The sequence below is a fragment of the Globicephala melas genome, chromosome 2 (assembly GCF_963455315.2).
Source record: "Globicephala melas chromosome 2, mGloMel1.2, whole genome shotgun sequence".
In the NCBI taxonomy this organism is placed as follows: domain Eukaryota; kingdom Metazoa; phylum Chordata; class Mammalia; order Artiodactyla; family Delphinidae; genus Globicephala; species Globicephala melas.
The window spans coordinates 151,711,542-151,739,531 of NC_083315.2; the positions used below are offsets into that span (position 1 = coordinate 151,711,542).

A 27,990-nucleotide genomic window follows, 5' to 3' on the forward strand; every position below is an offset into this window, starting at 1 on the left:
AGAAGGGAAAAGAAACAAAAAGATACTAAAAAAGGACCCAAAAGAATATTTTAATAGTATTGGAAAATTCACAATATATTAATACAGTGCACTTTATAAAACAGTATGTTTAATAGATAGATAGGTAGATAGATAGACAGGTAGATAGATAGACAGGTAGATAGATAGATAGATAGATAGATAGAGAGATAGACAGGTAGATAGATAGATAGATAGATAGACAGGTAGATAGATAGACAGGTAGATGAAAAATATACATCAAGGTGCTACCTCTGGATGGTGGGACAGAAAATTTTTAATTTTCTTCTTTCTATTAATCTATACTTTCCTTAAAATGTGAGTAGGGAATATCTTTGAATTGAAAACAGTGAAATATTATTTTTAAATACTCTAACACAGTATGTCTCCATATAAGTATTTGTATAAAACGATGAGAATTCTGTGAACACCGGGAGCCTGTCCTGCCTGTCCCACTACCTGGCTGCGGTTCGGTCTTTTGGTTTCTGAGTTAACAACAGCCCACCCACGTACATAGAGCACCATCTTTGCTAGTCTTAGCAGGACAACTTCAAAACTAAATAATACATGTAAACATGATCACCGCCCTATTCCCTCCGAACTGTTCCCACAGTTCGCTCAGCAGGGTCGACTCCAGTCCTTCCACCTGTGGAACGTGGAATGGCAGGAGAGCTCAGTGTAGGTGGGGCAGACACAGAAGCATCGTGGCGTGTGGCTCTGCCTGAGCTCAGACCTCGGTCTGGGTGGGCAGGGGTGGGAAGCTGGGGTTGGGGGGGGGTGTTGGGGGGAGTTGGTATAGATATTACAAGGCTCCTGGTGTCTCCTGCTTCTCTCAGAGCTATGCAGACCAGCACAAAATCTCAGTCCTGGACTTCTTCAGGAGCTTGAACCCTCGTGGAGGGACGACAATGCCTGTGGGCGAGTTCCGGAAAGCTATGATACAGGTGTGTGGATTCCTGTGGACACAGGTACTATGTGTGCACGCGCAGGGGTGTGTGTGAGAGAGAGAGACAGACGGGCCACAGCGTGAGCACCTCAAAGAGCTCCTTGGGATTGGCTGTGAGAAGCCAACTTATCCACTGCTTTATCTAGACCCAGAGGGACACCTAAGGCCTCCTTCCACTGCCTGCTGAAGTCATTCTCTGTACTGCACGTCTGGGTGCCGCTGGTGACCCAAGATGCTGCCTGAAGACACACATTCTTCATCTCCTAGGTCTTTCTCCCATTGCATGTGGCCACTGGGCAGATTTTAAAAGGGAGTGGGAGAAGAGACCACATCCCAAAACCCCAGTATTTCGCCTTTGGCCCTATCATCTTGCCTGAAATCCCACACCTTCACACGTGGGGTATGATGGAGGTGCTGAGGGCCCCCTGAAATGCAAGCATGAAGAGGTCTGTCACCAGGGCAGCCCTAGGAAGGACAGGCCCTGCAAGAATAGGACTTCATGGGAGCCCAGGTGGGGGGATAAGACCCTCGGTGCCAGGCCCGTGGTAAAGAGGGCCGGCCAGACTCGGTAGCAGGGAGGTAAGGATGAACTTCCCATGCTGCAAAGTTGCCGCCTACTCCAGCTGGGTCCCCATCGCCTTCACCCCTATTGCTCCCCAGAGAAAAGAGGGGCTCTGGAGTCTGGGCAGTGGCTCACAGACATGGGCGGGGACGCTTATTCCTGCCCTGCATGGTGTGGGTTCAGTTTCTTCTGAACTGAGGAAACTGTTGCCAGCCATGGTCCCAAGGGCAGTGAGGCATTGTGGAGTGTGTGTGTGTGTATGTGTGTGTGTGTGTGTGTGTGGGAGACGGGAGAGGTCTGGGGGGAGCAGAGAGCTCCATTGACCTTGCATGTTCTATCTGCTTCCTCAGCAGAACAAGGTCCCCATAAACCGGTACCAAGTCAGGGAGCTGATAAAGAAGCTGGGTGAGAAGACAGATATGGTGGACTTCAGGTCAGCCCAGCCCCGCCGTCCGGCCCTGTCTGGGCTACCCTTCTGCCCTGGGCAGGCCCCCGGTTCCCTCTAGGGCACCCTGGCTCCTGGGGCCGCCCTGTAGCAGATAGGAGGTGACACAAACAGCAAATGGTTAGGCCCTGGTGTGGCGAGAGGGGCAGTTGGGGGCGTGTACAGGTATCACAGTGGCCCAAAGAAGAGGTATCACCGGGGGGAAGGGGGTGTCACACAGACAGACAGGAGGACAGAGGACGGGAAGTACCAAGCCCAAACTGTGGGCCAGCACGGTGCACTGAGGAACTGCAGGTCTTTCAACGCTGCTGGAGTTTAGGCAACCAGGCAGGTTATGACTTAGGCTGAACTCCTTGAAGAGCTCGGAAAGGACCATGATAACGGTCATAACAGCAACCAACATCCATGAGCCCTTACCACGTGCCAGGTGCTCCGCCAGTCACCAGACGGGTGCCTGAATTCTCATAGCGCCCAACGGGCACTAGTACACGCCCATGCTGTGAATAATGATCGGAGCTTTAGAGAAGGAAAGCACAGAGCCAAGTGCTTGTGGCCAGAGAGGGGCAGCTGTGGCCTTAGCACCCCGATCTGCATGGTGCCAGGACCCACTCCTCCTCGCCGAGGCTGCAGAACCCTGCTGGTCTGCAGGCTGGTCCATAAGGCCCTGCGGCTTGTTGTCTCATGGAATCCCTAAGGAGTCTGTCAGAGGAGGCCCCCATCTGGTCCTGCCCCACAGCCTTCTCCCAACACCTCCGTCCTTGCCCCCATCAGCATCTCTCATGCGTGGAGAAGCCACCTCACAGACTGACCCAGCTGCAACCCTGCACTAGCTAGTAAGGGTGCGGCCGTGCGCAGAGCTCTCAGTCTCCAAGTCTTTAGAATGGGGTGATAACCACAGCACCTGAGAGACTCTCATAAGAATCAAGTGGAGACAATGCACAGAAGGGGCTGGCACGTGATGCTGTCATTCAGGAGTGACACCATCATCCGGCAAGCACCCCGACACCCGCAGGGTGGCTCAGGCTTGCATACCGCCCCAGGCCCCCCTACTCTGTGCCTGTGTCCTGGACCTCCCCGCCTGCCCTCCCTGAAGTACGGCCTCCTGTTCCTTGGGATGCTGGTGGGAAAGAGCACAGGGCAGAGGTCAGGAGACCGGGTCCAGGTCCAGCAACCCTCCAGCTTTGCAGATGAGGTCACGTGGCCATGGAGAGGCAGAACTGAGGTCTCAGGACCCAAGTGGGGAGCTCTTGTGGGCACCTCAAGTTCCCCTCAGGTCACACACTGCAGCTCTGTTGGTTCCCATTGAAGAGCAGGGTCGTCATTTTTACTGTTGCATGATTTTTTCATTGTCATTTTCTGATACAAATAATATCTGCTTGTAAAAATTCTAAATCCACAGAAATCTACTAGGGAGAAAGTGAAGGGCCTCTTTTACCTGCCCCCACAGCCCCTGCTGCCTCCAGAGGGTGCTAGTGAACAATCCCAGGTGCACGTTGCCATAGCTTTTCCCACGTGCTTGCGATCAGGTGTGTCTGCTACCAAAGCCCTACCGACAGCGGCAGCGTAAACCCATGCCCATCCCTGTGCTGACGCCGAACCTCACCACGTTCAGCACTCTGCCGAGATGACAGATGGGTTTACAAGTGGTCTCGCTAGGACTCGAGCCTGTCCCAACACTCTTGTCCATCAGCCACGGGGCTACGTTGGTGGTCAGCCTTATCTCCTTACCTTTCAATCCAGTTCCTTGAAAATGACGAAGCCATAGCAACACATCTGGTCTGGAAAGAAGCCTCAGTGACAGAGAACTCCTGGCACGTTGGCTCGTGGCTGGAACGAGGTGGAGAGCTGGCTGAAACCTCGGCGGAAAGACACCAAGGCTGTGAGCGAGGCAATAAAGTCTAGCTTGGGTCTCCGGGCTGCTGGTGGCATGCCCTTCCCCCAGGGAGCACCCTCCTGTTTTAGGGGGCACGTCCTTGATGGCCTCGTTAAGAGCCAAAAGAACAAATTGGGAGAGCGTGGGGTTGCTAGGTGGTGGAAGAGAGCGGTGGGGAGAAGGTCAGTGCACAAAAGCATTCATCACAGTGCTTGTAAACTGTGTCAAGGGGAGATTGCTGAGATTCAGGAGGCAGTGGCAGAGGGAACAGATGCTCAGGAAATGAGGACAGGGGCCTTTAGAAGCAAATGCCAGGGGGTCACGTGGAGAGAGCTCAGGGAACTGGCATCTAGCCGTGGCCCAGCAGGAGCTGGCCACCTGAACTTGGAGGCTCATGGTTCCACCTGAAAAGTGGGACAGCTGAAAAAAGGGATCCCCATCTGTTCTAGGGATCTGCCATTCTGCATTTCTTTGTAAAATTCCTTGGAAAACTGGGGAGGCATGAGGAGCTTAGCAAAAGATGGGAAGGTTTAACCAAGAACAGCATATACAGAGCAGGTGGGGGGAATGGGTACCTTCAAGGATTTTGATTAACCTCACCAGTCACCCTTGGGATGGACAAGGGCAGGAAGTGTCTTGTGCGCCTCCTTTGCACCTGCACAGTGCCTGCTCATAGTAAGTGCTCAATAAAAAATACCTGTGAAATGAAAAACCTCATTCACTTGGCAATTGTTTTGGGCAAGTGGTGGAAAGCTGGGAGAGTTTGGGGGGTACCCAGGAACCCACACTTTGGAACACCAGTGAAGTGCTGGAATGGCATCTGGGAATCAAGGCACCAGCCCTCGGATTTCACTTTGTTTCTTCATCGAGATGGAGGTGATGCAAAAACTTCTCACTCCTGGCAGAATCATTATTTGAAATAATCTGTGTCCCCTCCCCACAGCATATTTCCCCTCCCTTCCCTTATTCAAAGTCTTAACTTGAAGTTGAATTTTCATTGGACGGTTGTATGGACTCAATCAAAATTAGGATGATGAAAAGAAAATAAAGAAACGCAATAAAGAGTTTGTGAGCTGAAACTCACGTCCACCCTACTCATCAGGGTATGTAGATGTCTTTGCTCTGACTCCCCAAATAAATCAAATCCCCTTGAAGTCAGGGAGCCTGTCTTTTAAGTTTATTATAATCTATAAAATTCTCCATCAAGTCCATGCCCGTAACTGAGCATTCATTAATTACTGGTGTCTGGGTGGAACCCTGAAGATTATTAGGCTGTGAAGTATCAAAATTTGTTATGGACTATAGATTAGGGATCAATAAAAACAGCAAGTTTTCTCAAGATGCTTTTCTTCATCTTTAATAGAAAAAGCAGCACATTTTCTCATCAAATGTTATTTTTTGTTTGGGTAGCTTTGGGGGAATGATGGAGATATGGGGAAGCCAACATCCCCGACCCTCCAGGCCACCCCTTGACACTTGCCACCCCCCATCACGTAAGCCCAGCCAGAACCCTGCCTGTCTGCGGGTTGCCCTGGAACCTGCCCTACTGTGGAGTAGTTTCTACTTGTGGCCACTAGGTGTCACGTCAGCTCCAAAATCCACCTGAAGGTTGTGCTCCCATCAGACTGCTTTGCAGTCCTTCCTATGCCCTTTCCCTGATCTCCTAAACTTCTGCCCCCACGGAGCCTGACATGAAATCAGAGCCCCAAAGGGTCTAGCAGCCTGACACCTGGGCAGACCTGTCCAAGGCTTGGTGTCCTCATTATGAATCAAAGTTACTCACAGCTACCTCGCACTCTTGTTGTGAGGAAGACAGTCCGGTGCTTAGCACGAGCTCCATAAACATTCAGTCCCCTCCCTCAGCCAGCCCACCCTGGGGCTGGGCAAGACTACAGAGGAGGCCTGCTCCATCGGGTGAGGGTACTGCACAAGGAACACGCCCACTGACAATGGGCTGAGTCGTGCTTTATCAGCTTGCCATGTCAGGAGGCTGCATGCAGGCAGGACCCCAGCAGGAGCTGAAGACCAAAGCGGAGGGACAGAGGCCTTGCAGGAGTAGGAGAGGCTGTCAGGTCAAAGACGGCCCAGAGGTGCTGGCCCGTGAGCCCAGCACCAAAGGGGGTCAGCTGCAGTGCAGGGGAATGGTACCCTGGCCATGCCCTCCTTCCATGCCCAGCTCAGTTTGGCTTTGTGCACTAACTCTCTGTTTTGTTTTAATTTTTACTGGAGTTTAGTTGATTTACAGTGTTGTGTTAGTTTCAGGTGTACAGCAAAGTGAATCTGTTACATATATACGTATACATATTCACATATACATATACCCACTCTTTTTTAGATTCTTTTCCCATACAGGTCATTACAGAGTACTGAGTAGAGTTCCCTGTGCTATACAGTAGGTCCTTATGAGTTACCTATTTTATATATAAAATGTCAATCCCAATCTCCCAATTTATCCCTCTCCCTCCCTTTCTCCCCTGGTTTTCTACATCTGTGAGTCTATTTCTGTTTTGTAAATAAGTTCATTTGTACCATTTTTTTAAGATTCCACACACAGGTGATATCATATGTTATTTGTTTTTCTTTGTCTGACTTACTTCACTTAGTATGACAATCTCTAGATCCATCCAAGTTGCTGCAGATGGCAATATTTTATTCTTTTTATGGCTGAGTAATATTCCATTGTGTATATATACCACATCTTCTTTATCCACTCCTCTGTCAATGGACAGTTAGGTTGCTTCCATGTCTTGGCTATCGTAAATAGTGCTGCAATGAACATTGGGGTGCACGTATCTTTTCGAATCATGGTTTTCTTCTGACATATGTGCACTAACTACAGGGACCCTATGCAGTGAGGTCTGTAATCATCCCCATTTTACAGCTGGGGAAACGCAGGCATGGAGAAGTTAAGCATCTCGCCCAAAGCCCTCTGCTAGTAAGCAGCAAGGCTGAGATGCAGACCCAGGCAATATGACCCTGGCTCCCTGAGGTCTTAACCACTGTGCTCCCCTGCCCCTCTGTGGCTTCTGCGCAGCTTTGTATCTACAGGGAGAAGTTTAAATGCACGTTCTCTGTTTACTTCGTTTCTGTAAGAAACAGAAAAATAACTCAATTGAGAAGCAAGCATGAGCTCCAGGCCAGGCTGGACGGGCCAGTGGAGAGGGAAGCAAAGGCAGAGCTGATGATGCTCTATGTGACTGAATTCTCAAGGTCAGGTTGGTGTGCCCTCCCTGCCCACTATGTTGCTCAGAAATTGAGCCAGGGGAGGTGAGATGGGAGATGAGAAGGAAGAGTGTGGAATATCTGTGTGCCAGAACCGTAAAGTGGTTAAGAATGCAAATTCTGTCATTCGACAGTTCTCGGTTTGAATTCTGTCTGGCTTCACCAATGATCAGCTCTGTGACCTTGAGCTAGTCACTTAACCTTCCTGAATCTCAATTTCCTTAACTGTATATATTGATGATAATGGTACCCCTGCCCCCGCAGAGTTGCATGTGAAACACTGAGCCCCAGGCCAGGCACATAGTAAGTGCTTCATGTAAGCATGACCTCATGACAGCGGAGTTCCTCTCCTATGAGGGAGAAGTGCGGGGAGATTGAGGTCCAGGAGGGTGTTAGGGGCCACACTGAGCAGCCATCTTTGAAACACCCAACTACTGGGTCTTTGAAACACCGTGGGAGGCATTCCAACCTTGGGCTTTGGCTTAAAACTTGCATGAAATCGAAAGAACTTGCCCAGAATCTTAAAAATCGGAGGGAGGTGGGAGGGCCAGGGGCCAGCAGCACTGTGTGGGCAATGCCGGGGTGCAGTGGACATCTGGCCTTTTGCTTGGCTCCTGAGGTCTGAATCCCCTTCCTGGGCTGGGAGTGCGCCAGTTTACAGGTCCTGAGAGGGGCAGCTGGGACTCGCAGCTGGGACGTAGGCTCATGCCTACACCAGACACGCAGTCTCCGGGCTCGGTTCAGGAGCCAGCCTCCGAAGAAGCAAGGACCACGGAGAACTTCCTCCAGCAGCTGTGGCTTTGCAGCTGGATGGAGTCCCTGAGCAGTGGCAGCGGTGACGCTGGTGGGCGTGGTTCTGGGTGCCAGGCCTGCAGGTCGTCAGTGCGCGCTGCAGCCTCTGGTATGTGGCTGCCGTGGCAGCTGCAGTGTCTGTCCTCAGGGGACCAGGCTGCCTTGCCAAGCAGGGGCTTGGGATTGGTTTCGCTTGGTTTGATTCTAAACAAAAGAAAACGATGATTGGCAAGGCAAGCCTGTGTCCTAAGCACTGGCTGCAACCAGTGGCCTTGAACTAGAGGAAAGGAACGGCTCTCCTCCAGGAAGCAGACATCCTGGAGGGGAAGGGAAACCGAGGGTGTGTGGGATGGAGGGGCTTCTCTGGGGCTCAGCGGGTCCTTTTAAGAAGGGACAGTGGTGTGACCCCTGGGGTGGGGGGCTGCTGTGTTGTTCTGCCACCTCTTAGTGGGTCTGTGGATGAGCTGGGGTGGGGCTGACTCGTTTCTGTGTGCCCAGGCTGAATGAGACTAGCCCTTGTGCATGTGTCCACATGCTACCGTATAATCAAGAGCATAACAGGTCTTTTTCCCAGTTCCTGGCATATGCCTCAAAACCCTCGGGATTTCCTGAGTGACAGGAGTGTCTTCGTGATGCTAACGAGGTGACCCAGGGTGGTCCCCTACCTAGACAGCTTCCTGGAAACACCAACCATGTAAGCAGATGTTGGGACTTCCAGCCAATAGAAGGACAGGGAGCTGGAGACTGAGCTCACTCACTAGCCAGTGTTCAATCAGTCATGCCTGCGTAATGAAAAGTAATGAAACCCCAGTGAAAACGCTGGACGCCAGGGTCCAGGGGAGCTTCCTGGGAGGTGACTTGCCTCGACTCCACAGGGAGAAGGCACAGAAGCTCTGCCTCCCTCCCAGATCTTGCCCTGCATGTCTCTTCGTGTGGCTGCTTCTGAGTCATAACCTTTATAATAAAGCTGCCAGCATTGGTATAGCACGTTCAGTGAGTTCTGTGAGTCACTGCAGTGAATTACCAAACCTGAGGAGTTTGATGGGAACCCCCTACTTTGTAGCTGGCTAGTCAGAAGTGCAGGTGTCCTGGGGGAACCCCACTTGTAGCTGGCAGCAAAGTGGGAGCAGTCTGTGGGGGACCAAGCCCTTAACCTGTGGAGTCTGATGCTGCCTCCGGGAGGTTAGGGTCAGAATAGCACTGCAGCCGATCCCAGGCGGTGTTACCCCAGGTGCAGTGGGAATGGAACACGTGTACACAAAAGCATGCTCACATTTGAATTACAGGACACGGTGTGTGTACTTGAATGTGTCCATGCCCAACAGGAGGGGCTTGCCTGCGTACTAACCCCCAGACCCGCCTGCTTTCTTGCCAGAATCCTAACAGTGGAGTTTCAGTGCAGCCACTCCTGGCGTGTACCGCTCTCCCGGCTGTACCTCAGTTTTTCCAGTAGAGGGCGCTCCAATCCCACAAGTCCTCTGACTCCGCACAGCGGCTTCAGCTCTAAGAAAACAGGACTCCAAACTGGCTCAGTGAAATCGAATTCTTTTTAGGTACCTGAAAAAGGCAGCAATGCAGCTGGCTTCAGCGACACCAGCGGAGCCCGGGCCAGAACCCTCAATCTGCCCCCTCAGGGGAAGATGCAGGTTCTTGGAGCCTGAGATTATACAATCTGGGGACCTTCTTTAAATATATATATATACACAAATTTACAAATATAATGTTAGGTATAGAAAGTAGATGTATATTTAGAATGCCGGAAAAAATCACAATAAATGACACATTTTAAAAAGCTGACAATGGCATAAACGTCAAATCCACCCCGTGGCCTTGCAAGGGGGCCCCGCTGAGTAGCTTCTGCAGGTCGTCCCGCAGAGAACAGACACCTTGCTGACGCAGAGTCCAGTTTGCTTCCTGAGCCCATCTTGCCATGAAAACGGGCTGGAGGACTCAACCCCGAGGATTTGCCCTTGTCGGTCCTCTGCACCTCCCTCCTCACCGCTGTCCTTGGAGCAATCACTTGTAGTCACACCATGAACATGCGTGAGGCGCTGTCGCTTTTCTCTCTGTCACACCCAAGAGGCTGCCACCTCCACACCCGGCCTTTTGGGAGGCAGCAGGCAGCTCTCCCGGCTTCTCCTTCATGAGTCCTGGTTGCACCGTGGGTCCTCCATCCACTCAGTGTTATTTCAAGACTATAAAACTCACAGCCCCCCCACCCCTGACAAATACTTTTCCCAAGAGCACTGTGATGCAGGGGAAAAACCCTTCTTGAATTAGTGGGGAAAACTTGCAATGTAAGGGGGAGGGAAAACACGTACATTTATTTACATTAAAGTGTAAGCGACTTCAATTAAATTCAATAAACATTTATTAAGGGCTTGCTAGGTGTCTGGTGCTGTTGTGGGTATGTTTGGGATACATCTATGAATAAAAATGATAAAACCCATCTTTTACACAGCGTTTCCATTCTAGCAGGAAGAGACTGACCACAAGTAATAAACATAATAACTAAGTGAATCACATACAGTGTTAGAAGATAATAAGTTCTATGGGTGAAAAACTAGAGCGGCGTACGGTGGCTCAGGAAGGTCATTGCTAGGGGTGGGGAAGTTATGATTTTAAACGGGTGAGGGGCGGTATCTGAGCAACCGCTTGAAGGCAGTGAGGGAGAGCCATGTGGATCTGGGGGAAGAGCTCTTCAGGCTGAGCACGGGCCCCAGGACAGGAGCCAGCCTGGGGCCTCTAAGGGTCAGTAAGGCAGCCCAAGGCTGGAGCAGACAGGGAAGGAGAGCATGGCGGGAGGTGAGGTTGGAGCAGGGCCCGATCAAGTGGGGCCTTGAGGCCTGTGGGCAACGTGGGTGTGAGTGAGATGGGCCCTTGCAGGGTTTGGGGCGGAGGAGGGCCAGACTCCGACGTCTTTGAAAAGGGTGTTCTGGCTGCTGTGTCAAGAATAGGCTTTAGGGAGTTAAAGGCGGGACCAGGAAAATCCACAGAGAGACTATTGCAATGATGGAGGCAAGAGCTGAAGGAGGAAGCACTGGGGTGATGGGTGTGGGCGGACCCTGGATGTGTCTAGAGGTGGCATCAACCTTGCTCCCCATCAGGGGGGGCACTGGCTGTGCGAGAAAGAGAGGCATCACGTGGCCCCCAGGCTCAGGCCCCCCGCATCTGGAGGAATGAAGGCTCATCACTGAGCTGGCTGAGGGGCACTCTGCTGGAGTAGATTTGGGTGTCGGGGGTGGAGAGAGAGAAAACTGGGAATTGGTTTAGGGATGTCTATTAGACATTGCAGAGGGGGGTGGAGCAGGTGTTGGAGTCCAAGCCTGGGCTTGGAGGAGGGGCCTGGACGGGGGTGTGTTTGCAAGTCCTGGACGTTATATAGATAATATTGAACGTCACAAGACCAGATGAGGTCCCTGAGGGTCTGAGTGCAGAGGGAAGTGAAGGGACAAAGGCCTGAGTCCTGGGGGGCTCCAGAATCCTTAGCAAGGTCTGTGAGAAGAAGAACCAGCAGAGGGGACCAAGGGGGAGAGACCGGGGAGGAAGAGGGGGCCCCAGAATGGGGGTTTCTGGAAGGCAGTTGAGGAAAGTGGCCAAGCCAAAAAGACTCACCCCCAAGCCTTTCCCAAGAACAGTGTGTGGAGGTGGGCGGGACGAGGGGAGCACAGGTGGGCTGAGGGCAAAGGCGACAGAAGAAAGGGATGGGGGCGTGGCCACTAAATATCCAACCTCTCAGCAGGGCTCCACCCTCTGAGGTACGTGCAGCCCAAAGCCTCCTGGGAGGTACCGGCCACCCTCCCGGGTTCCCTGTGCTCACCATCACTCTGCACGCCCACTGGTGACACATGGCCCTCCCCAACTGGACTGTCAGCCCCTGGAGCCTGGGCTGAGCTGTCCACGCGTGGCTCTCATGCTTAGCACCGTGACTGGGGCAGAGTTGGGGGGCGACCTCAGAGATATTGAGTGGATCCAGTCAAAGGATGGGAGAAGAGTGAACAGATCCTTGCTCTCAGCGGCCCAGCCATGGGGTTTCCCGAGAACGGTTCCAGCAGACACACCGCCCAGCAGCCTGGCGGCACCCGCTGCAAACACGTCTAGGGTGAACACCCACAGATGCTCCAGACGGCGGGAGTACTGGCCCCGAGGCTGCAGCTCCAGCCAAACTCTGGAATCAGAAAGAACCCTATGGTGTTCCAAGGTCACTGGGAAAGCTGAGGACTGGATTGCTCACTGGGAGATCATCACAGGTGTTTCTTCCAGAAGAGGCCTCCCTGGTGACACACTCCCTGCCACCCAGCCTCACAGGGCTGGGGAGGCAATAAATCTGTCAGGAACCAGCTGGCCCAGTGGGGTGTCCCATGAAGGAGAGCCTCCCCAGAGCCTCAGTAGTAAGGCCCCCTGATGGGGCGTGGACAGGGTGACTCCTACTTCCCAGCCTGGGTGGATGCAGGGCCCCATCCGGCCCTACTCTGGCCCAGCAGAAGTATGTCAAGGGAGAGCGGGTTAGATGGAGGCAGTGCAGCCAGGTGGTAGGGGTGTGGGCGGGACGTCAGGCCAACCTGTGTTGCAATCCTGACTCAACCCCCTCCTTCCCTCCTTCCCCTGTTCTTTATGGGGGTCTTACTATGTGCCAGGCCCTGTGTGTCATGGGCCACATGTGAATTCAAAGGGCAGCGCTACTCAGTGACATGGAGCTTAAGCCCGATCAGGGAGGCGCACGTTGAACAGACAGCCACACAAACGTTGCCACCACGATGACTTCCGCAAAGGAAGGGCAGCGCGGGGGAAAACGTGGCAGCCCTGTGGCCTGGAACCCGCTTCTCAGCTAATCTGACTCTCACTTATAATAATAGGACCTACCTCCTATGGCTTTTGTGAGAATGCATGGGACCCTGCACACCGACGGCTTGGGCCCCTCGCCAAGCCCTAAGTGCACCCTAACTGGAGGGTGGTGGGCTTTCTCATCCCTGAGACTGGTAGGAGCCTGGGGACGAAGCTGCAGGCAGGAGTGTCTCGCCCAGGCTGTGGGCTGAGGGGCTGCCAGGACAGAGCCGTGGTCCCTCTGGACCTGGCCTTTCCCCACCACTGGAGGTGGGGTTTCCTGCCTCTTCTCTCTGACCCCAGCCTACCTGCTGCTAGCAGAGCCCGGCGCAGTTCCCAAGCAGGACACTCCTGGACCCAGGGCCCACTGTCCCCCAAGGCAGTCACCCTGCCAGGTAATGGCTGAGCCAGCCGCTGTGCGGTGCAGACAAAGGACAAGCAACGGGGCTTGGCTGTGCGGATGCCTGGTCTGGAGCCGGCAAAGCAGCCCTGAACGTCCCCGCTCCCACCCGCCCCTCGGGGGGGATGGCACTGCTGGGAACAGAAGGCCGGGGGGGATCTTCTCGAGCCCCACCCAGAGCCCTGGGGTTGGCACACCATGGGCGGCTGAGGGGAGCCCCGGACTCAGCCGCCACCACTGTCCCTCCCCAGTCGTCTGGGTTGGGTGGTAGGACACAGGATGGTGAGTCCCCAGGCCTTCCTGCTGTCTCAGTTTCCCTGGGAGGAAGGTCAGGGTGGGGCATCAGACAGTGCCCCTGAGGACAGTGTCAGACGTGAAGAAGCAGAACTGGGGGATGTCTGCTCAGACCTGCCTTCCGGCCAAGTTCTCAAAGACGTGGTCCAGGAGAGAGATGGGGTGGGGCTGAGGAGGGCCAAGGATTTTCTGGGAGCAGGGCTGGTGTTATGGGTGCAGCCTGTGCCGTCACACAGGGCCAGACTTAGAAGGGCCTGGGGCTTGGTTTCATGCTCTGCTGTCACTCTCTTAAAATTCTTAACAAAAACACCACAGACTATGTGGCCCGTCCTATCTGAGGGAGAGGACATTGACACACAAAGGGCCTTCCTGTCTGGGGGGCAGAACTGGGGAGAGCTATAGCAGCCAACCCATCACCTCCCCGCAAGAGCTCCAGTGGAGATGAGACTAGAGACCTCCTCTTGACTTTGGCCAGATGGAAGCTGTGATTCTGGAAGAAAGGAGAGATGAAGAACAGCCCTGACCTCAAAAGCTTGCAGGTGAGGGCAGGGGTCAGGGAAGGACACGTCCCTCCCCCTTAGGCCCTGGTTGTCTCCCCAGGAGAGGGGAGGGGGAGCACTGACCCCCCCCTTCGGGTTGGAGTTCTCACGCCGCGGTTCAGAGGCAGGCAGGCAGAGACTCCGGCGGGAGGCGGTGAGGTCTCAGAGCCAGGAAGAAGGCTCTTCAGGGGCCTCGGCCAGCTGGGCCGGCCCAGGCCCGCTCTGGCCTCTGGGCTCCAGCCAGTAAGTAATTCAGAAATTCCTCCAGAATGCTGCCCCGCCTGCCTGCCTCGCTGTCCCAGCCTGAGCCAGCCTGCGGGGGCCGCCGATGCCAGCCGCTCCCACGCGCGCGCGCGCACACACACACACACACACACACACACACACAGAGCGCCCTCGCTCCCAACTGGTCCAGGGGCAGATGGTGCCGGGAAATGAACTAGCAGAAGAGGAGCTGGTCGTGGGTCCCCAGCCAGGGCCAGGCTCCATGGAAGAGGGTGGAGAGGAGGCCCAGCCCTGTGTGTGTCATGGGGGAAGCGGCGAGGCTTGAGCCTTGGGGATCTGCTGAGGCCCAGCCTGGAGCCTGGCCCAGTTCTCAGAAGCCAGCCCAGCAGAGTCTGCCCTTCCTGGCAGAGTTGACCAGGCGTGAGCCAGGAGCCCCGGGCAGGGCCTGCCCCAGCACCCCCATCTTCTGTCCCCGAGGCTGAGAACTGGGCCACCAGAGACTCCTTCCCTGGCATCTCCCAGGATCCCAGGCCGCTAATCCCCTCTCCATTAAGATGCAAATTTTCTCAGAGGCCGGGAGAGGCTGGGACTCATGGCAGCCTTTCATTTTTCACATCTGTGGGAAGCTGTGGCCAGCTGACCTCAAGTAAAACCCAGAGAAAAGGGCGAGGGAGGGAATTCGGTCAAACTGCTGGCAGCAAGACTTGCTTCTGCAGGGGAGGAAGGAAGGGGGCAAAAAGGGTAGATGAACTCTGCTCACAGGACAGTTTCAAAACCGTGTCCCGGGCGGGCTTTGCTACCAGGGCCTCCAGCTTTGCAAGGCCCATCCGGACAGGGCGCCAACGGCACGAAGCGGGTCAGGAGTCAGAGCCCAGCTTTGCCACTGACTGGCCGCAGGACCCTGGTCAGAGCGTGACACGTAAACGGGGAGCTGATCGCCCCCTCCCAGGGTCGCTGCGAACGCGGTCGTCACCAGGGACTCGGAGGGGCTCGGCGCCATGCCCGGCTGCGAGGATGCACTCCCGACGCCGACCCTGCCCTTTTCCACGGCGGTAACTGCCCACCCCTGGCCCGAGCTGCATTCCCCCACGTTCCCACGGCCCAGCAGCAATCCCAGACCTGGTTCTCAGACTCGGGGTGTTAGCAAGCCGGATGTGGACGTGTCCTGGGAAGAGCTCCCCGGGCCCCCAGCACGGTGGAGGCAGCCTTCTTCCCTCGCCTTTCTCAGTACCACGTCTTCACCACGTTCCCAGAGGCCAGGTGAACCTTCGCTGAAGGATCCTGATTCCAGGTGCCTAACGTTGTCAAAAGAATCCAGGAATACCCTGACTCACCTCCAGGTTTACCAAGTCTACGAACCTGCGGAACACCAATCTTCAGTCCTCATCTCCTTGAAGAATAAGAGGGTCCCCCAGAAGGGCCTCTACAACCACAGGGCCTTTAAAGTCGGAAAGCCAAGCAAAGTCCTCTCTGCCTTCCCTGGAGGGCGACTCTGCCAGCCACTCCTACCTGACCAGACGACACTCCGCCCTCCACTGCCCCCCTATTGCCTGCTTCTCAGAAACCCTGACTCAGTTTTCCCTGAGCACAGCTTCCCCGCAACTGTACTCCCCTCCCATCTTGACCTCTGTTCCTGCCTGAGGCCTGACTCTTGGCCCCAGACCTTCAGCCATGAGCTCTACATCTTTCACCGCTGATCACTCCCACCTGTCACCTGGTCTCCCTGACACCAGCCAGTGCTAGTCTCCTTGTGTGTTAAGCTTAGAAACAGCTGATAAAAATGGGTGTTGCCGGGACTGCCCTAGTGGTCCGGTGGTAAAGAATCCACCTCCCAATGCAGGGGACCCGGGTTCGATCCCTGGTTGGGGAACTAAGATCCTACATGCCGCAGGGCAACTAAGCCTGTGCGCCACAACTACTGAGTTCGCACCTCAACTAGAGAGCCCACGTGCTGCAACTACAGAGCCCACGCGCTCTGGAACCCACGTACCGCAACTAGAGAGAAGCCCACACGCTTCAACGAAGACCCCGCGTACCGCAACTAAGACCCGACGCAGACGAAAAAATAAAGAAAATAAATAAAGAATATTTAAGATTTAATTTAATATTTAAGCTAAATTCACATTTGGCTGCTGGAGGGTACAGAGTGACCCTGTGCTGGTTCCTTGCTTCCCTGGCTCTGCAGGGTCTCCCGGAGGCTGGGGGGAGGGGGGACCAGCTCAGCCTCCGAGCTCCGGGGTCCCTCCTGGCTCTGTGATTAGCTGAGTGCAGGCACCTCGGAGTGGGGTGAGTCTACGGCCCTAAGGATGAGAGCACAGGGGGACTGACTGGGTGGGGAACTCTGACCCTGAATGAGAGCTGAGGAAAGAGAGGGCAGGGTGTTTGGTGTCAGACCAACGCGGGTAAATCTTAACTCAGCTGGTCCGTGACCTTGACCTCACTGGCATTCGTTTCTTCCTCTGTAAACTGGGAACAATCACACCTCACAGGCTGTGGTAAGGAGTGCCGTGGGTAGTCCTTGAGCGACAGTGGGTTCAAGCATGGTCAGCTGTCAATTACGCTTCATCACTTTTATGTGCACGTGCTATCTATTCTTCATGCGGAATTGAGCTGACGTGTGCGTGTCCAACAAGGCTCGGAAACATAGCAGATGTTCAATATGTGTTAGGTTTCCCTGCACTGGGTACCACGAGGACATACATCCCCCATGGGCTTGTCTCTCTCTCCATTCCCCGGAAGGAGCCAGAAAGAACACCCTGCACTTGGCAGGGAAGAACCATGAAGGTGAATCTTAGGTTGTCACCCCGTAAGGTCCCTTTGCTTCAGGAGATCCGTGAAGATCCCAGGGTGGTCATCCCGGGATGGGCAGGAAGGCTGAGCCTCCCGGGATCCTTAGTGCAGAAATTCCAGGGGAAGGCTAGACTCAGTTTTCCAGGAACATAATTCCACATTCCTTATACTCTGACACACAAACATGTAAGTTTTCTTTTTCCTATTACTAAGCTTAATTTTTATCATGTCACATTCACCCCTCTATCATCTCAGATAACATAGAATTTAATTCAATAACTTCCAGATAAACTTCCAGTCGCTGCAGTGATTTCTAAATTGTTTCATGCTTAAACTCCATTAAATCAGGAAATCCCTCTGCATCCTCATCCCCTCCAGGGCTGGTTCTAACGCTGGGGGTCCAGGCAGTTTCCCAGGATGGGTGTGTTGGGGTCCATGGCTCAATTTTGATCTACCCCGTGCGGTCCACACTCTGTCCTTTGGCCTGCCTCCCATGTCAGGCCCCGCCAGCCCTTAGCCTCACCTCTGCATCATCCTTGCTCCTGCAGAAAGACCTAGGGGTGCATCCCATGGAGGGGTCTGGGGACTCCCAGTGGGGCTGCACAGGACCCCATGGAACCATCACTAGATTTCTGGCACTGTCTGCCTTCCCAGAGCTACAGCCAGAAAGCAGGGTGCTGGTCCCTCCACTCTTAGTTGTTCAAACATAACTGGGGCTCCTAGTGTCTGGCCCCCAATGATTCAGCCCAGCCAATGGGGAGGTGAGAAGATCCACACCAAGTTCCCCACCTCGTGCCCAACCTTCTTCCTCCCTGACCCAGTGACCTCCTGGGGGTGATGGGAAAAGGGGGCACAGGAAGGCGGTCATTAGTCTCGCCTGATCGTATGTCCCATCTTTAACCTTTAAAACAATGTAAAAGCTTCAAGCCTGCGTCGATATTCATCATCTTTTTTTTTTTTTTTTTTGCAGTACGCGGGCCTCTCATTGTTGTGGCCTCTCCCGTTGCGGAGCACAGGCTCCGGACACGCAGGCTCAGCAGCCATGGCTCACGGGCCCAGCCATTCCGCGGCATATGGGATCTTCGCGGATCGGGGCACGAACCCGTGTCCCGTGCATCGGCAGGCGGACTCTCAACCACTGCGCCACCAGGGAAGCCCGATATTCATCATCTTGCAGCTCGAATGCTGAGGAGTGTCCTAGGGCTCATTGGTCAGCTAGTGCTTGACTGTTGTCTCACGGCCCCAGGGAGAGAGTGGAGTATAAAACCCTCCCCCAGGAGCCAGTGCTGAGGTCATAACCTTCAGTGTCCTCTGCTGCGAGCTGGGGCCCAGAGCTGAGGATGGGAGAGCCTGAGAGACGCCTCCTTCCTCTTCCAAGGAAACAGAGCAGATGGTGGTTGCTCTCAGCCCCAGCTTCTCCCCATAGACCAGAAAGAGCTGCCCAGCTGCGCAGCAGCCTGGCTTCCTTCACTGTCCCTGGCCCAGACCCTTTCAGAGAAGCTCACCTGCAGCCTCTGCACTGACTCTTCCTCATCCCTGCTCACTCCAGGCCTCCACGCCCTGGTCCAGAGGGGAGCTTAGAGTCGGGTAGAACTGGCTTTACCTGCCTCTACCGCGGACCACCTGTGTGACTTCAGCAGGCCACTTAAAACTTTGGGCCTCAGCTTGCTTGTCTGTACAATGGGAATAAGACACTTCCTTCCAAGGGTTATGAGAATTAGATAAGAGGATGGGTGTCGAGTGCTGAGCTCAGTGCCTGGTTCAGAGTCAAGAGAGGGTAGTTGTTTTTCTTCTTACTGTCATTGTCCCCATCATAGCAGGGAAACAAGTTAATAAATTGTTCCCTAACAGAGCCAGTTAAGGGAGACCTGCTGGGCAGCTGTCCAGGTACTAACCCAGGAGGAGGCTCAAATGCTGGGTCTTATAACATCACTGGTCCTATAACTGGACTGGATAGCTGTGCTCTCCAGCACTTCCCAGTAAGAGGACCCACTTTGACAAGCTGCTTGGGGGCTGGAGAGAGACCCTCGCCAAGGAATATGCTCAATACAAGAGCTGTTTACTAAAGCACCTTCCAAAGAGGACGGGCTGGTGACTGGCAGAATGTTTGTTGGTGGAGAGGGGTCAGCAACTCGGGGCAGGGCTAAGTTTCCCCGGAGAGTAAAGGAGAAACAGGCTGCCGCCAGCTTCCCCTCCTCTACCCTGCACCCGCCACTCAGGGCTCTGCCTCTCCTTCAGACTAATGTCAAAAAATATTTAAATAACACAGTGTGAAGGCACTCTGAATTATTAACAGACCGGGATGCCACACAGCCCTGCCTGGGCCTCCTGTCTCCCCAGGGGCTGCTCCGAGCAGAAGTGTAGTCAGATAAAATGTTGGGGGAGAAGCCCGGAAGTGGGAGGGGCAGGATGGGGGCTGGGAAGCCACGTCTTCAAGGTCCCACACTGGCCATCTTCTCTGAAGTTTTCCCCCTCTTGCCCTGTGAGACCCTCTCTGGAGCAGGGCTGCTCAAAGTGCCATTGGGGGCCCTTCTGCAAACCGCTTGCTCAGATCCAGGGACAAGTACAGAAAGTGTCTGCAAGCATTTAGTTACTTACCTAGGAATTCGACTGTCAATTTACGTCAGTTGAATCCAATAAAAAAAAATTGTATTTCTTGTTCGTTTCATTTTTTTCCAGCAATTCTTTCCTGTTATATTTTACAAAAGAAGACAGCCGTCATTTTTTAAAAATTTTATTGAAGTATAGTTGATTTACAATGTTGTGTTAATTTCTGCTGTACAGCAAAATGACACAGTTATACACGTATATATTCTTTTTCATATTTTTTCCATTATGGTTTATCACAGGATACTGAACATAATTCTCTGAGCTATACAGTAGGACCTTGTTGTTTATCCATCCTATATATACTAGTTTGCGTCTGCTAATCCCACACTCCCAGTCCTTCCCTCCCCCACCCCCTCCCCCTTGGCAACCACTAGTCTGTTCTCTATATCGGTAAGTCTGTTTTTGTTTCGTAGATATGTTCATTTGTGTCATATTTTAGATTCCACATATAAGTGATATCACATGATATTTGTCCTTCTTTTTCTTACTTCACTTAGCATGATAATCTCCAGGTCCATCCATGTTTCTGCAAATGACGTTATTTCATTCTTTTTATGGCTAAGTAGTATTCCATTGTGTATATATACCACATCTTTATGCATTCATCTGTCGATGAACATTTAGGTTGTTTCCATGTCTTGGCTATTATAAATAGTGCTGCTATGGACATAGGGGTGCCTGTATCTTTTTGAATTATAGTTTTGTCTGGGTATACGCACAGGAGTACAATTGCTGGATCATATGCGAACTCTAGTTTTTTTGAGGAACCTCCATACAGTTTTCCACAGTGGCTGCACCAATTCACATTCCCACCAGCAGTGTAGGAGGGTTCCCTTTTCTCCACACCTTCTCCAGCATTTATTATATGTAGACTTTTAAATGATGGCCATTCTGATAGGGGCCCGTTGTTGATTAGAAATTACAAAGAAAACAATTTGCTCTTGACCACAAAAAGCTGGAGAAGCTCTGCTCCAGATGTCTCTTCATCTTGGTCTTAGCAACCATCACATCAACATATCACATTAAAATGTGCCGCTTAGAAAGACCGTGCACAGGAGGCGCCAAACGCCCCCTTCCCTGGTCAGCTCCCCGACCTTAGCTGTCCAGCTTGGAACCTCCCTCCTCCATCAAGCCCTCCCTGCCGTCCAGTTCACAGCTCTCTCTCCTTTCCTGGAATCCATAGGACTTTCTGTGTCCACCACTCATTTGGCACTTTAGCTAATAAAAATTATAATAATTGAGTGCAAGGCTTTGTGCTGTCACATTAAACGTGCACCTCCATTGTGTTGTCTCTTGGGGCTACTTTTCAGCCTCTGCTGCAGACACTTGACCGCTGTGTGTGGAATCCTCCACTCCTAGCTTTGAGGATCCCGGGCAGCAAGCCCACCCTCCTGGGACCCCACCCCCCACCCCCGCTGGGCACAGGGCACCGAAGGCAGCAGACAAATAGACAAATACACAAATAGACCCAGTGGCAGAACTGCTGCCGGGGGTGCTGGCAGTGAGTGGGGGAAGGGAGGAGCAAAGGAACGCCTTTCTCTTTCTTCAACATTTATTTCCAACCACCAGGGTTTTTTTCTTTTTGTTTTAAAACATACTGATTCTTTTTTTTTTTTTTTTTTTTTGCGGTACACGGGCCTCTCACTGTTGTGGCCTCTCCCGTTGCGGAGCACAGGCTCCGGACGCACCGGCTCAGCGGCCACGGCTCACGGGCCCAGCCGCTCTGCGGCATGTGGGATCTTCCTGGACCGGGGCACGAACCCGTGTCCCCTCCATCGGCAGGCAGACTCCCAACCACTGCGCCACCAGGGAAGCTCTGATTCTTTTTTAAGTCATACGTTCACAAGGTTAAACAAATGTGAAACCTACAGACAATAGACATCAGATAGGGTGTGTGCCGCCCACCAGACTCCTAGGACCCCCCCGCCCCCGCCCCCCGCTTTGGAGACAACCACTCCTCCCCTCCCTTCGAAGATGTCTGTGCATCTGCGGGTATTTTGTGTCCGTCTCTGCCATCGTTTTCACGTCTGTGAGAACACACCACAAACCCCTTTGGCACTTAGCCTCTTCTGTTTCAACAGCAGATCTGCAGGCAGCTACCCACCCTCGTGGACTTCTCTCAGAATCTTCTTTCGCATAGATCCAGAGCTGGAAGGTTCCGCAGAAACCTGCTCTTCCAGTGATGCCCAAATGGGGACGCAGGTGCGGGCGCCTGCCTGCTGGGTCAGAGTTACCTGACACGTGACCACACCTTGGCAGGGGTCAGTGGGAGGGCACCTGGGAATCCGTATTTCTTTAAATAAATTGAATAAATTCAGCTTGGTAATCTCAGGTGAGCCTTGTGCAGGTTGTTTACTCCTCTCTAGTTACAAGTGAGGAAACTGAGGCTCAGGGAGGGAAAACAATTGCCAAGGTCACACAAGAAGTGAGTGTCAGGGAAACTCCTAGCCTGGGGTTGGCAGGGTGGTGCATTTCCCACTGCACCAGACCTCAGTTAGTTTCCAAGGACTACCCTAACTAATTACCACAAACTGGGTGGCTTAGGAGAACAGAAATTTATTCTCCCCAAGTGCAGGAAGCCAGAAGTCTGTAATCAAGGTGCCCACAGGGCCCCACTCCTTCCGAAGCCTCCAGGGGAGAATCTTCCCTCGCCTCTTCCAGCTGCTGGAGGTTCCTGGTGTTCCTTGCCTTGTAGACACATCCCTCCTATCTCTGCCTCTGTCAACACGTGGCCTTCTGCCCTGTGTGTCTCTGTGTCCTCCCCTCTTCTTATAAGGACACTAGTCATTGGATTTGCGGCCCACCCTAAATCTAGGATAATTATACCTTGAGATCCTCAACTTACTGCATCTGCAAAGACCTTATTTCCAAATAAGGTCACATTCTCAGGTTCCAGATGGACATGAGTGGGGCAGGTGGTTATTCAACCCACTACAAACCTTCCCTAATAAACAGCTCCGTAGGCAGACTGGAGGCCTGCTTTGGCCTCCCAAGCCCCAGCCTCAGAGGTTTCAGGCAGCCTTAAACCTTGGGGCCAGTGGACCCAGAGGGGCAGCTTCAGGCCAAGAGCTGCACATCCAAGTTGCTGGGCATAGTGCCCCAGCTTCCCTGTGCCAGGTGCCCACCCCCAGCTGCTGTTAGTGTGAGTTGCTCTCAGCTGACTCCTTCTTCTGAGAATTGCCCCAGCCTACTGGAGATGCCTGGCTGGAAATGCTGGTTGTTTCCAGACAGAAGCAACAATCAAATGATACTGGGGTACAATAAGCCAATCTCCGTGTTTCAGGAAGGGGCAAACTTGGCAGTACCATTCATATTCCAGAGCTCCTCATGGGACCAGCTGAAGCGAGACCTCTGCTGAACCCACCTGTTTGCCAAGCATCCTCCCTGCCCCCTCCTGCTTCTCTCATTCCCTTACAATTTCACCTGACAGCCCTCCTTCGAAACCTCACTTGCACAGGAATCCCTGCCTCAGGCTCTGCTTCTAGGCAATCTGACCTAAAACAGTGAGGGAGCAAGGCCGTGTGTAACAGGTGGGGGAACAGACACAAGGGCTCTCCTGCCTGAGCCAGCAAACCACCCAGCCCTCCCGCTCACTCGGCCCTCCCTGGCATTCATTGGGTGAGCATACCATGGGCACCAGGCACCCTCAGGGAGGAGGGGGTGGAGTGGGCATGCGGAGGAGGAAGAGATAAAATAAATAGGTATCTCCATGGAGCTTGTATTATGGAAATAAGATGCACAGTCATGAGCTGACTTGAGAGCAACTGCAGAGGATGTGTCAGCATGCCAAAACCAGCCAGCAGCTCTTGGTTATCTGGGGAACAAGTCATAAACGGTTGCTGAGCAGGAATTCATTTCTAGGTACCCTCCACCCCCGACTTGGCCATATTCTCTTGGCTAAAATACCGGGAGGTGAAGGTCAACAGGGCCAACTAGAGCCCACCTGCCACAGGCCCCAAGGGCAGGCAGGATTCAGGATCCACAAGTACCTAAGCCATTCTTGCTAGTTAATTAGTTGGTTGGTTAGTTAGTTAGCTAGATAAAGAAAGAGAAAAATTGGGGGCAACCCAGGCAGAGAGAACAGCATGGACTAGGGCTAAAGAGAGCGTGGCCTGGTTAAGTACTATATGAGGAGGCATGCTATATGCAGGAGGATGAGGAAGATTGTTGGCAATGAAGCCCGGGAGCTGGGCAGGGAGACCACAGTGATGTGGAGGGCCTTGAGCGCTAAGCACAGGGGTTAGGGCTTCACCTTGAAAGTTGTGGGTAGCCACAGAAGGATTTTAAAAGGAAAATTATTTGATCAGATTTTCATTTTTGAAAGATTACTTTGACAGTGGTTTAGAGGGTAATTTGGGAAGTGGTGTATTAGTTATTTACTGCCACATAATATGTTACTGTAAAACTTAGCAGCTTAAAACAAAGAACGTTTATTATCTGACATGGTTTCTGAGGGTCAGGAATCTGGGAGCAGGCTAAGTGGTGGTTCTTGGATCAGGGTCTCTCCTGAGGTTATAGTCAAGCTGTCTGAAGGCTTGACTGGGGCTGGAAGATTTGCTTCAAGATGGCTCACTCACATGCTTTTGGCGGAAGGCCTCAGTTCCTCCCCACGTGGGCCTCTCCTTGGGGCTACTCACAACATGGCAGCCAACATCAGAGCCAGACACCCAAGAAAGGATGAAAAGGAAGCCACCGGGACTTAATCACATGAGTCACTTCCGCCATATTCTATTTGTTAGAAGTGAGTCAGTAGGGCCAGCCTACACTCAAGGGATGGGGTTGGGGGTGGGGCAATTAGCCTCCACCTTTTGGAAGGAGGAATGTCAAAGATTTGTGGACATGTTTTAAAACTGCCATACGTGGTTGGTTAGCCTATAGGGAGAGAGACAAGTTAGAAGACTACAGGAGTATTCCAGGAGAGAAACGTCAAGGTCTGAACCGAGGCAGGAGCAGCGGGCATGGAGAGGAGGGGGCAACTTACAGGGATAGCCTATGTAGTGCGGAGAACCATGATGGGTCAGGAGCCAGCCTGTGGAGCACACCCCCTTGAACACCAGAGCCCTGGCACACAGGGACAGCTTAAATAGCCTCCACCTGCAAATAGGAAGAGTGGTGGGAACTAACAACCTCCAAGAGTGTTTGGATGGTAGTAGTTTTCTGTAGCAGCTTGAGGGACGGAATCAGCACTAACCAGGCTGATAGCTTCCTGGAGCCCAGTGGTGAGAGCCTTTTGAATCTATCCCTCCAGAATAAGATTAGGACGAGAGCACCCTCATCCCTTATAGAAGATAGAAACCATAGGTGGACAATGATAATGGCAGAGCAACATGCTCTGAGTCAGTATGTCAAGTACTACAACTTTACCAACCATCCTGGATGTGACAAGCATGTGTTCATTCAACCAAGTTTGCCGAATGTCACCATGTCCCAGGCATTCTGCTAGGCCCTGCAGAGAAAAAGGAGGAACTTAAATGGCATCAGACTTCTCAACAGTGACACAGTGTCTTCTGGAAGCTAGAAGACAAAGAAGCAATGCTTTCAAAGTTCTGAAAGAAAATTATGTCCAACCTGAATTCTATATCCAGCCAAACTATCAATCAGTATGCAGAGAGAATGCATATGTTTCAGACAAGCAAGCCCTCAAAAATCTTTATTTCTAATGCACACTTTCTCAGGAAGATTTGGAAGGTTTGTGCCACCAAAAATAGAGAGAGAAAGAAAGAAAGAATTCCCAGGATAGTGGAGGGAAGGAAGACTCCAAGATGACACTGGAGACACAAGTTCAGTTTGAAGCAGAAGCAGGACAGGGCTCCAGGAGAGAGGCAAGAAAGGAAAGGAAAGGGGAAAGAAGGAAAGAGGGAAAGAGAGAAAGAGAGAGAAAGAAAGAAAGAAAGAAAGAAAGAAAGAAAGAAAGAAAGAAAGAAAGAAAGAAAGAAAGAAAGAAAGAAAGAAAGACTACCACTGGCATTTTTCACAGAACTAGAACAAAAAATTTCACAATTTGTATGGAAACACAAAAGACCCCAAATAGCCAAAGCAATCTTGAGAAAGAAAAACGGAGCTGGAGGAATCAGGCTCCCTGACTTCAGACTATACTACAAAGCTACAGTAATCAAGACAGTATGGTACTGGCACAAAAACAGAAATATAGATCAATGGAACAGGATAGAAAGCCCAGAGATAAACCCATGCACATATGGTTACCTTATCTTTGATAAAGGAGGCAAGAATATACAGTGGAGAAAGGACAGCCTCTTCAATATGTGGTGCTGGGAAAACTGGGCAGCTACATGTAAAAGAATGAAATTAGAGCACTCCCTAACACCATACACAAAACTAAACTCAAAATGGATTAAAGAACTGAATGTAAGGCCAGACACCATCAAACTCTTAGAGGAAAACATAGGCAGAACACTCTATGACATAAATCACAGCAAGATCCTCTTTGACCCACCTCCTAGAGAAAATGGAAATAAAAACAAAAATAAACAAACGGGACCTAATGAAAGTTAAAAGCTTTTGCACAGCAAAGGAAGCCGTAAACAAGACCAAAAGACAGCCTTCAGAATGGGAGAAAATATTTGCAAATGAAACAATTGACAAAGGATTAATCTCTAAAACATACAAGCAACTCATGCAGCTCAATATCAAAAAAAACAAACAACCCAATCCAAAAATGGGCAGAAGACCTAAATAGACATTTCTCCAAAGAAGATATACAGACTGCCAACAAACACATGAAAGAATGCTCAACATCATTAATCATTAGAGAAATGCAAATCAAAACCACAAAGAGGTATCACCTCACACTGGTCAGAATGGCCAACATCAAAAAATCTACAAACAATAAATGCTGGAGAGGGTGTGGGGAAAAGGGAACACTCTTGCACTGTTGGTGGGAATGTGGATTGATACAGCCACTATGGCGAACAGTATGGAGGTTCCTTAGAAAATTAAAAATAGAACTACCATATGACCCAGCAATACCACTACTGGGCATATACCCTGAGAAAACCATAATTCAAAAAGAGACATGTACCAAAATGTTCACTGCAGCTCTATTTACAATAGCCAGGACATGGAAGCGACCGAAGTGTCCATCAACAAATGAGTGGATAAAGAAGATGTGGCACATATATACAATGGAACATTACTCAGCCACAAAAAGGAATGAAACTGAATTATTTGTAGTGAGGTGGATGGACCTAGAGACTGTCATACAGACTGAAGTAAGTCAGAAAGAGAAAAACAAATACCGTGTGCTAACAAATATATATGGAATCTAAAAAAAAAAAAAAGAAAGAAAAAGAAAATGGTCAGAAGAACCTAGGGGCAAGACAGGAATAAAGATGCAGACCTACTAGAGAATGGACTTGAGGATATGGGGAGGGGGAAGGGTAAGTTGGGACAAAGTGAGAGAGTGGCATGGACATATATACACTACCAAACGTAAAATAGATAGCTAGTGGGAAGCAGCCACATAGCACAGGGAGATCAGCTCGGTGCTTTGTGACCACCTAGAGGGGTGGGATAGGGAGGGTGGGAGGGAGGGAGATGCAAGAGGGAAGAGACATGGGAACATATGTATATGTATAGCTGATTCACTTTGTTATAAAGCAGAAACTGATGCACCACTGTAAAGCAATTATACTCTAATAAAGATGTTAAAAAAAAAAAGAAAGAGAGAGAGAAAGAAACAAAGAAAGAAAGAAAGGAAGGAAGGAAGGAAGGAAAGAAAGAGAGAGAGGGAGAAAGAAGGAGGGAGGGAGGAAAGGAAGAGGGAGGGAGAGAGGGAAAATTAGTAACTCCAAGTAGTATAAGAGAGGAAGTGTAACCATAGTACACTATAGGGCTCATCTATGAACGAGTTTTACATACACATAATAATCTAAACACTAAATAATGGTTTAACCAAAAATGGACAGGTGTATAGGAAATGTGTTTGGATGAGGAATAGGGGATGTGGTTAGAGAGCTAAATCCTAAGATTCCACTAATAGGAAACCACTTGATAATATCTAAAATTATATACATATGATAAAATTTCTAATACTTAGAAATCTGGAGGTAATTAGCTTAAAAAGTTAAATGCAGTTGCCTCTGGGGAGAAGAAATTGGGGTAGGGAAGTTACATTATAAGCCTTCTAGTACATTTGATTTTTTAAAACACATACACTGGGCTTCCCTGGTGGCGCAGTGGTTGAGAGTCCACCTGCCGATGCAGGGGACGCAGGTTTGTGCCCTGGTCCAGGAGGATCCCACATGCCGCGGAGCGGCTGGGCCCGTGAGCCATGGCTGCTGAGCCTGCATGTCCGGAGCCTGTGCTCCGCAACGGGAGAGGCCACAACAGTGAGAGGCCCGCGTACCGCAAAAAAAAAAAAAAAAACAACACATACACCTATTACTTTGATTAAAACAATAAAAGTAAGTAAATAAAAACAGAATGGCTAG

At 51.6% G+C, this 27,990-nt stretch overlaps 1 protein-coding gene across 1 annotated transcript in view; it reads left to right on the forward strand.

Annotated features, from left to right (window-relative positions):
* Positions 1-15,837, forward strand: part of LRRC74A (leucine rich repeat containing 74A) — a 41,544-nt gene extending 25,707 nt beyond the window's left edge. Inside the window, exons 12-15 of the mRNA XM_030831539.1 lie at positions 855-962; positions 1,877-1,959; positions 15,090-15,192; positions 15,802-15,837. Of these exons, the coding sequence (XP_030687399.1) occupies positions 855-962; positions 1,877-1,959; positions 15,090-15,192; positions 15,802-15,837 (330 nt within the window). The remainder of the gene's footprint in view (positions 1-854; positions 963-1,876; positions 1,960-15,089; positions 15,193-15,801) is intronic.
* Positions 15,838-27,990: the final 12,153 nt, after the last annotated feature.